This window comes from Ruditapes philippinarum, unplaced genomic scaffold (genome assembly GCF_026571515.1).
Source record: "Ruditapes philippinarum isolate M1 unplaced genomic scaffold, ASM2657151v2 ctg822_1_1_1_1, whole genome shotgun sequence".
In the NCBI taxonomy this organism is placed as follows: domain Eukaryota; kingdom Metazoa; phylum Mollusca; class Bivalvia; order Venerida; family Veneridae; genus Ruditapes; species Ruditapes philippinarum.
The window spans coordinates 321,179-330,857 of record NW_026852739.1 but is presented as its reverse complement, the minus strand read 5'-3'; the positions used below and the strand labels follow the sequence as shown (position 1 = coordinate 330,857).

Here is a 9,679-nt window from a genome sequence, read left to right as displayed (position 1 = left end):
TTGTTTAAAAATTAAGTTATTTTTTAAAGTTTAAATAATCAAAATTAAAAAAAACTTATCTACAGAAAAAAAAAGGGCTCTTTTTTTTCTTTTTTTCTTATCATATTTTCATTTTATTTTAAAAATAATTTCTTTATTTGAAATTATATAATTTCAAAAAAATGAAATTTTTAAAAAACCCCTGTTAAAATTTTTTTTTTTCTACGTTTGGACATTTCTTGAAATTTAATTTAAGTTTTCATTGGGAATCTAAAACTTCAAAATCGTTTTTCTACAATTTAAGGGTTACTAGTTGTTTACTTAAAAATAAAATTTACCCTTTTAAAAAAGCAAAATTGGTTTTTAAATGGGCAACTTTGATTTTGCATTGTTTGTTTTTTTTTTTTATTTTTTTAACATTTAAATATAAAAATTTTTATTCTTATCTTTAATGTTACATATTAATTGAAACAAATCCAAAAAATTTTTTAAAAAATAATGGGGATTTTTATATTAATTTGAAGATAAGTATTTTAAAAAATTTTTTTTAAAAACATCTTTAAATTCTAAATTATAATTTATTTTTAAAAATTTATTAATTTAAATAAATATTAATTATTTTATAAAATGATTTAAAAATTTTTATTTTTTTTTATCTTTCCATAATGTGAACTAAAATTTTTGTTAAAACTCTTAAACACCATAACTGGAAACAAAACATTATTTCCAAAGGAAAAAAAAATTAAGTTTTTACTGCACTCTGGAAGTTCTAACCCCAAATTTGAATCCATGGGCAATAAACAATTTATTAAAAAGGCCCACAAAATTTGCCCAAAAAAGTGGAGATTGGTGGGATAAACGTCGACAAGATTAATACTGATCAAACGGACAAAGATGGGGATATTTTTCTGTGAAGCTAAAAATATTTTGGGCATCTTAAAAATAAAAAATTTTGGGTCTTAGATGTAAGTTTTGTATAAAGTTTTAAAATTAATCTTGTGAAAATCTGCAAAATTTTTTTGTATTTATTTTTTTGTTTTTTATAAACATTCTTTTATATACAGGTATATTAATTTGCCCCTTTTCTTGCATTTTATTTTGCTTACAATACTTTTAAAGAAAATAAAATGGTGACCTCAAATTTAAAATTAACATATTCTGCATTTAACATTTTTACAATTCTCATTATTTCAGACCGCCCATTAAATTTAAACCCCAAAGTCAGATGGTAAATTTTGTTTAGGAAATAACACGATAAATTTCTTTCTAGTAACGCTTAAATTCAATGGTAAAACAAGGACAAGAAAAAAGATCTACATCAAGGGGCGGGAAATGGAAATAAAAAATTATCTTATCTTTTACAAAAGTGAGAAGGTGATGCTGCAAAAATTACATGTAATGCCCAAAAATGGAAAAGAAAATGCTACAACAAAAAAATTTTTTACAGTTATTGTAAGTATTCTAATTTATAATTTTCGTTTTTTTCAATCATTAGACTAAAATTGATGGTTTTGAAAAGAAAGCAGTAAAATTTCATTTTACAACACATTTACTGAAATTTATTGAAATTGTTAAATACTTTCAGCAACATAAAAAAACTGAGAACAATACAAAATTTTCCATGATTTTTTTCCAATAATCAACTCGCTTCTTGATGCTAATAAAAGTTTATTATTAAGATTACATCTGTATATATTTTTGTTTAAAAGTCAATTAAACACTGAGGGAAAAAATTATTTTTTTTTATGGATATTTGGTTATAAAAGATAAAGTATTCATGAAAGCAACTACACGGAAACTTGAAATACTTAAAGGGCATTTACCCCCGAAATGAATAAAAAGTATACAAAGGGAAAAATGCTTCTCTCTGATTTTTTTTGTTTAGTTTTGTTGGTGCTGGGAAGAATGTTCCTTAATGCATTTTTTTTTTTTTGTTTATCAATTTTATGCTGTCTGAATATGGGGGTTAGTACATGTAAGATGGTTTTCCTGAAGAAAATACGCTTAATTGAAAATGAAAAAAAATGAAAAATTTTGTTTAAATTATACAATAACAAGTCTATAACGTACTTTCCTAAAACGCAAAGTTTAAAAAAAATATTTAAGCTTTATTGAGGGGGAAAAAAATTTAAAAAACCCAATAAAAAGCTTTTAAAAAGAAAAAATTTAATTATAAAAAAAAATAAAAATTTTAATTAAAAAAATATTTTTTATTGGTAATTTTGTTTTTTTGGTTTTGGTTTTACGTCCAAACGACACGTATAGGGCTAAACGCGACGTTCCACTTTATGGGAGGGACCCCAGGTGCCCCTTCCCTGCATTACCAGGCCCAAGGCCCCCTGGAAAATCAAATTTCGTAAAAGTATGGTTTGATTAAAAAGAATTCAAAAACAGCAAATCATTTTAGATCCCCAGATGTTCAGAACAAAACAAAAACAAAAAATCAAACTGCAAAAGCCCTTTTTCATGTAAGCAATGGTTACCGCATATTTTTAGGTAAATGGGTTCAAACTGGCCAGGAAAAAAATACACCTATATTAGAACATAGTGGAAGTCAGCGACTAGAGTTTTCAGGTTTAACATATGAACCATTGGAAATATACATGTTCGTTAGTAATGAATTTTAAAGTTTTTTGCACCCCAAACCAGGGATTATGGAAGGATCGTCAAAAGTTTGTAAGTTAAGTAAAAAAAATTACAGTTTAAAATGTTAAGAGTAAAGTTTTTATTGTCTTAAATCATGTTGGTTTTTATTTTTTTCCGTTTTAAACTGGGGGACTAATGTACTGGTCTTGTTTTTTTTCCCCAATGTAGCGTAGGACGTTTATATCTTATACTCTTATACTTGAAGAAGTTATACAGCAAGCTTAATGAGAGTTACGGGATTTTGTCTTCTTTTAGCCTGATTTATACACAAATATTCTTCTTCCGTACTGCTGAAAAGTTGTCATGATAAAAACATGTACCGTCTTTATTGTTCATTTACTTAAGAAAGCATTCAATTTGCTTATCTCTTTAACTTCTCTGCAATGTTTTTGTATGTTATTATATGTGGCTAAAGTACAGCTTTTGATACGCGTATTTTTTAGTTGTTTTAGGTCAATATATATTCAGAGATTATAACGTTATCTCTCTAATGAACAAGGAGTCTGCAATTGTCATACTTTTATTTCCTTTTTTCCAGATTTGATACGCACAACTGTTGTCAAGTATGTTGTGTCAGTCGTACAAACTTGCCTCGAACTTCATTAAAATGTTGTTATATTTTTTTGGTCATTCGGGATAATATATTTCAGTCCTTAAATTGTTAAAGATTGAATACAGCTGCGGAAGCATTCATTGTGCTATGGGTGATAAGGGATGTTGCACATTTATTATCTTATTTCAACATACACAATTACATCGAGATAAATTTTATATCTTCTTTCTTTTCATTACATAGGTGTAGCATGGTTTGGTTTGGATGAACTATTTCCGTGTGAATTCCTAAATAATCCAAGTCTTCGTTTTAATATTCATTAAAGAAAATACCATTGTAACCTTCAATTTCTTGTTAAAAGAATTATAAAAAGCTTATGTTTTCAGCATTTCCAATCATAACTTATTTGGGTGAAAGAACATCAGCCAGACTAATGGAAAATGTCGCCATGGACGTTTACTATTTCTCAAATTCTGCAGGATCTAGTATTAAAATCTTTAGAAATAGAAATGGAATGAGACAGGCAGATGTTAAATACAATGTAACAGAGACAAATGCACAAGTAGATTTGAAAGTGTTTGGAAATACCATAAAAACAGCAGGAGTTAGGGCTAGGATATTAATTCATATAGAAACAAAAGATGACATTGGTAGTTATGATGTTGTTGTGACAAACGAAATAAATTCAACTGTACGGTCAATGGAAATAATAGCAAAAGGTGGCTATAGATTGAATAAAGTATATTGTTTTTCTTACTTGTGAAATAAAAATATAAAAATGTATATTTAAATTTGAATTAAGAATACTAAGCATAATAACATTTAGACATGATGCATTTCGGGCATTCTAGATATAACATTAGATTAGTTATTCAAATTTGCCGACATGGGCCGTTATTTTTTAATTTTTCACAAAATGCCTTAAATAACATTTTTCAGGCTGGTTTTAAACGATGTGCTTTAATCTTTGCAATAGGTCCACCAGGTGTTTCATATAATGTAACAGTAGACAACATTCAACAAACAACTGCACGTGTATCGTGGCAACAAGGATATCATGGTGGATTTCCTCAGACTTTCTTGATACAGCTTAGTACTGACATGGAACAGTGGGAAAATGTTGAGACAGTTTATGGCGGGACAGATGAAAGTGAAGATTTTAAGCAAAAGGTCTTAACTGACCTCAGTCATTCAACAGCATATTTTGTACGGATTTATGCGTTTAATAGAGAAGGCAATGGTCCTTTCTCTCAATATAAGAACTTCACGACACGTTCAATCATAGGTAAGTTAGCTTTAATGATTTAGAATATGATAAACAAGATCAACAAGGAAAGGCGACGTTCAATGAACGCAAGTGAGTCTGTGCGCAAGGCAGACAAAGCATATAAGATATGAAATTGCCTTATTATTATAACGATTCGCATTTCTATCGTTCATGTTAGACATATACAGGTATTGCTATTCGCCCTTATTGATCTTCAATTTTTTCACATTGCTTCATATTGACTCTTTAATACGCAGGTGAATTTATTTGAATAATGATTAAAATTAAATGCTTTTCATAGCATTGAAATAAAATGCGTGTATTTCATACATTTCTTAATACTCTTATAATAGTGAATAACCTATTTTATATGACACTTGTACAAGAATCTTTCGTTTAAATGAACATGTATATCTTTGTTCATAAACGTTTGACTTTAATCATTTGTCTGATAGTTAAATGAGAATTATGTAACAAGTTAGAATGTAAATTGACAGCAGTTGATGTCAAACAATAATTGCCTGTAACAGACCAATGTGCCAATTCTTGGTAAATTTTCAAACAAGAATTATTTAAGTGAGTCTACTCGCAAACCTCTTTATGTGTCGTTGTCTACCAAAAGTGAGAGGATGGTTATTTCAACCAAATACTGTTGACATAACAAAACATAAAGTTGTTGTCAATATGAATTAAGTTTATTTAGTAGATTTACTTGTTCTTATTGTTCTAATGTAGGATTTACAATTAGGCGTGTTCTAAAGGTTAATTCCAGATGTTCAGTTTTGTTTGTTTTGTTTTGATTTTTCATCATGTAAAACAAGTGTTTTTCATTGTCTCGCTATGTTCAACTAACATCCGTGGTCTTGACATTGAAAAATGTGCCTATTTTTTTTGTAGGATCTGACACACAAAGTTCCTCTGTTGGTGGAATTGTAGGTGGAGTAGTATCGGCTATGATAGTGATAGCTTTGATAGTGGTTCTTGTTGTACTTTTACGAAGAAAAGCAATCACGAAAGGTATGTTGTGTCTTCATATTCTATCTCATGGAAAATTTATTTTTTACTTTAGTTTTACTCACTTATTAATTGACAATCCAGCTGAACTTTTCTTAATGAATTCAGGATAGAATAGAATAAATAATGTAATAACTTTACCTTCCAGTCGTATGTCATACATGCATATGTGAATCGCACTGATTACAAAATCAACGATCACATAAAATTTTCAAGAAAATGCAGCTTAATTAATACTAATAAAATGAAAAATAAATTGATAAACATAATAATAATGTTAACTAGCACTAATCTTATATGAAATATTATAACAATATAACTTTTAATAAGAGATAATTGATCTTAGGCTATTATAAATTTAATACTGAATTTAATACATAAATTTGAATTTTATCTTTAATTCAGGTATATTAAGAAAATGCGTTTAAAAACAGTCCACTATTTTTCAAAAGTGTGTAGTACTTGGAAAAGACATTTAAATTCATGACTTACTAAACTGTATATCAATTTGCACGACTCTCTGACAGTACACATTAAAAACAATCCTTTTTTAATTTTCTCAGTATTTATATCTTTATTTATAGTAATTATCAATAAATCTGCAATCATCATCTCCGTTGCTCAATGACCTAGTCACTCTTAGTTAATGTTTTATAGTTCAAATTATTTTTTCTTTTTCTTCATTTCGTTATATCACTTGCATTCGGTATAGGTTAATACTTAATCCGTCAAATTTTTTATTTTCTTTGAAAATTATTTTGAAACAACCTGTAAGATTATTGGTTAAATCTTTTATGTTGTGAAATAAATTGATATCCCAAAATCCGCAAATATATAAAACTTAGTATGTTTAAACATTTACCTAGATTCTATCTATATTTTTGTGGGGAAGAATGAACATACATTAAAAAGGAGTATACTTTCAGATGGCATCAGGACTCGGCTGCAAGCGATATTTAGGTAATATGATTTGATTTTCCTTTTCTCTTTAAAAGAGCAATGTGTATATGATTGGATATGGTTACAGCCAATAAATATATATACAATGTATATTAATATGTACACGTGCTATATCTATAATCGTTTTTTCATGTCGTAGATAAGTAAGTCTGTGAATGTTATTTAGGTATTTGAAAAAAAAGAATAAGAGATAAAGACTTGAGAGACATTAAGCAAAACTAAAGATTGATTTTCGGGATCTAAGATGTCAGGTTAAATTTGATGTATATGTTAGAATTAATTTATACTTATCATGCCATGCGTGTATATATCTATTTCACAAAATAGATACATCATACAGGTGTGATTTGTTACCGAATAATCAGGAATATATCGTGTATTGTATTCAAATGATTATCTAAAATAATTATTATTTACTGTGCATATTTGAATCAGAATAATAATGAAATAATTTCATAATTTTAGAAAATCACCCCATGAAGGACAACAAACTCAGCCAACGGAGATGGACAACGTTGCCGTTAACGACTTATATGAACAGACCAAACCAAACGATACGAACAAATCAAATATTAATGTTAACAAAATGTATGTAACATTATCTAACTTATCCTCCTTCTCTGTAAAAAGTTCAAGCAGCTTCATCTTCCTTGAAGAATTAATGAATGATTGTTCATGATTACTTTAAAAACTTCTGTGTTTTAGAACTATATTATGTTTTCAATTGAAAACAATTTAATTCAAAAGCAACATATAGTCGTAAGTCAGAAATTACAACGTCTAGGAGGCCAATTAAAATTAGTCACATATATTGAATCAATATTGAAATGCCAATTTAAATACTTGAAACATTATCCCATCATTTTCAATTTTAGAAATTTGTATGAAAAGCTTGAGCGTACTACAAGCACCGAAAACACAAATGCTTATGATACAATTAAAGGTATAGTAGTATGTATATATTTTATTTTATATTAATCTGTATGAAACATGTTAAAGTGTTAAATGAGTCGTAAATTCTTTTTTTGAGATCCAGTATCACTGCATCAAATATTTCTAATAGAAATTCAGCATTTATTTCTTAAGGAAAGTCAAAATTTTAAAGGCATTTTTTAGTGCAAATTAATGTTCGTTATAGAGGTATTTTGTGTGAGTGTAACCGTTTTATAATTTACCTTTTCAGTTGAAAAAGAAAAAACAGCTGACAGGTTGGTTTTCTTTATGAACATCTTATGATGATTATATCTATAAAAATATCGTAAATATGTTATGTTAACTATCAGTTAAAAATCAGGAAAAGCTTTTTTTCATGTCCAAAAATAATCAGAAGCTAAAAACCTACCTTAAGGTAAATACGACAAGTACGTGTAGTATTCGGAGTTGCATGCTACATGGTTTACCAGTAGTGAATAGCTTTCTACTGCATTTTTTATATTTTTTATTTAGTAAAGTGGAGTATGAAAATCTACCAAAGAAAACATGTACAACAGACGCATTCAAATCTGAAATAGCAGGTGAGGATTTAATTTTATCTCTTAATTTTTGCATTACATATAATTATCGTTTATAATGCCTCAAAATCCAAAGCTACATAGATATTCAGTTTAATTCTCAATTGTAATTAATATATTTACTTAAAATCATTTTGAACTGAATGTCGATCATAATGTGTTTGTTTTTTTCCATAAATTTTACTTCATAGAAAAACTAGCTACCGGAAAGACCAGAATCTACGAAAACTTAAAACCTGGTGTGAAAATTGCGAAAAAGAAATGACACAGTTGAAATTGATGATGAAGTTTTTGATCTGTTGTAAAAGATGAGATTGAAATGATTGTGATGACGGAGAACAGAAATGCCAATGAATATACAGTGTAGAATAACAGTGGAATAACATTATTTCAGATTGCTTAATTTTGTAATCGAATTTTGTAATCGACAAAGTATAAAATTATGTGTGTATAAATGCTTATGTATGTTTACATAACATGGAGTCTAATTATTGTTGTACATCTATAACCAACGATATTAACTATATGCAATTTTAGCACATACTGTTGTTATTGTTTTATCAACTGATTTGACTATTTTTTCAATTCAAATTTGAAACGTAATACTTTTTTTTAGTGAAAGCTAGTTTAGGAACTAACCTTTGTTAACATTGTTTGATATTTTAGTTGACAGTAAGGTAAAATGGAATTTGAGTGATCAGTACATTACAAATGATATTGAACGAATCACCTTACGGGTATGCATATATTGTTTTATCTTTGGTAAGCATTCAAAATTAAGTACATGTATATACCAAAGAAGTAGTGGACATTGCTTCTTTAATGGTAACCAATGCATTTTGTTTGTTTTTCTTTTGTTTTTTAATTTTGTGTTGTTTTTTTTCGGGGGGATTTTGTGTTGTTTTTTTTGTTTAATATTTATATTTTTATTGTTCAATATTTACAACCTAAAAATTAAAACTATTATGTTGCATATTATGGTAAAAAAATGTTAAGTTTTCAAGAAACATAAGTGTCCATTTAATAAAGTGACATATTAGATTTTCATATTTTTACAATATAACATATTGACACTTTCAAAACAAGTTACCGTTTTAGGTTAAGCAAATATCAACCCTAATAAACATCAATTACAGCATAAATTTGTTTCATTTTTAGCAGATGTATTTACGTGGTCATACCCGCCATTACCGGAGAACGATATTTTCGTTTATTTTATTTATCATTTATTTTAAGCTTTTCCGAAAATAAATTCAAAGTTAAATGACTAATAATGTGGAAGTTAGAACTGTCAAAAATAGAAATGTTCCGACTACATTTAAAAGATCTTACATTGGTATTTTTAGCAAAAACTCGTATACTAATTTATTAATTAATTTGGATAGAAACGATCTTCGAGATATGTTCCAAAGCAATTCTGATCTAAAACATAGTTATGCAACATATTAGCGCACACTCACATTACTTTTTCTCCATATCAATGATAGGTTCCGTGTATACATATGTATTAAAATATTAACTTTTCATTACTTTTGTCTTTTATATATTGCTCCGTCCAACACAACATATTGTTTATACATATAACTTTACACATGGTCTTTCGAACATCAAATTCATTGTCTTTCAGGATCAATCATTTTAAAAGTACCAGGTTCTGGTACTTTATGAGGTAAAAAACAAATCTTACATTAAAAGTTACTGCTCCTTATTCTCGGCGGTTTATAGTCGGAGAAAAACAAAATGGCTTTC

At 27.7% G+C, this 9,679-nt stretch overlaps 1 protein-coding gene across 1 annotated transcript; it reads left to right on the top strand.

Annotated features, from left to right (window-relative positions):
• Nucleotides 1-3,417: 3,417 nt before the first annotated feature.
• LOC132723012 (uncharacterized) lies at nt 3,418-9,456 on the top strand. Its single transcript, XM_060707666.1, has 9 exons — nt 3,418-3,897; nt 4,155-4,463; nt 5,343-5,462; nt 6,386-6,419; nt 6,885-7,007; nt 7,295-7,362; nt 7,603-7,627; nt 7,866-7,933; nt 8,122-9,456. The coding sequence occupies exons 1-9, from the start codon at nt 3,555-3,557 to the stop codon at nt 8,193-8,195; spliced, it is 1,164 nt and encodes a 387-aa protein (XP_060563649.1). The 5' UTR covers nt 3,418-3,554; the 3' UTR covers nt 8,196-9,456.
• Nucleotides 9,457-9,679: the final 223 nt, after the last annotated feature.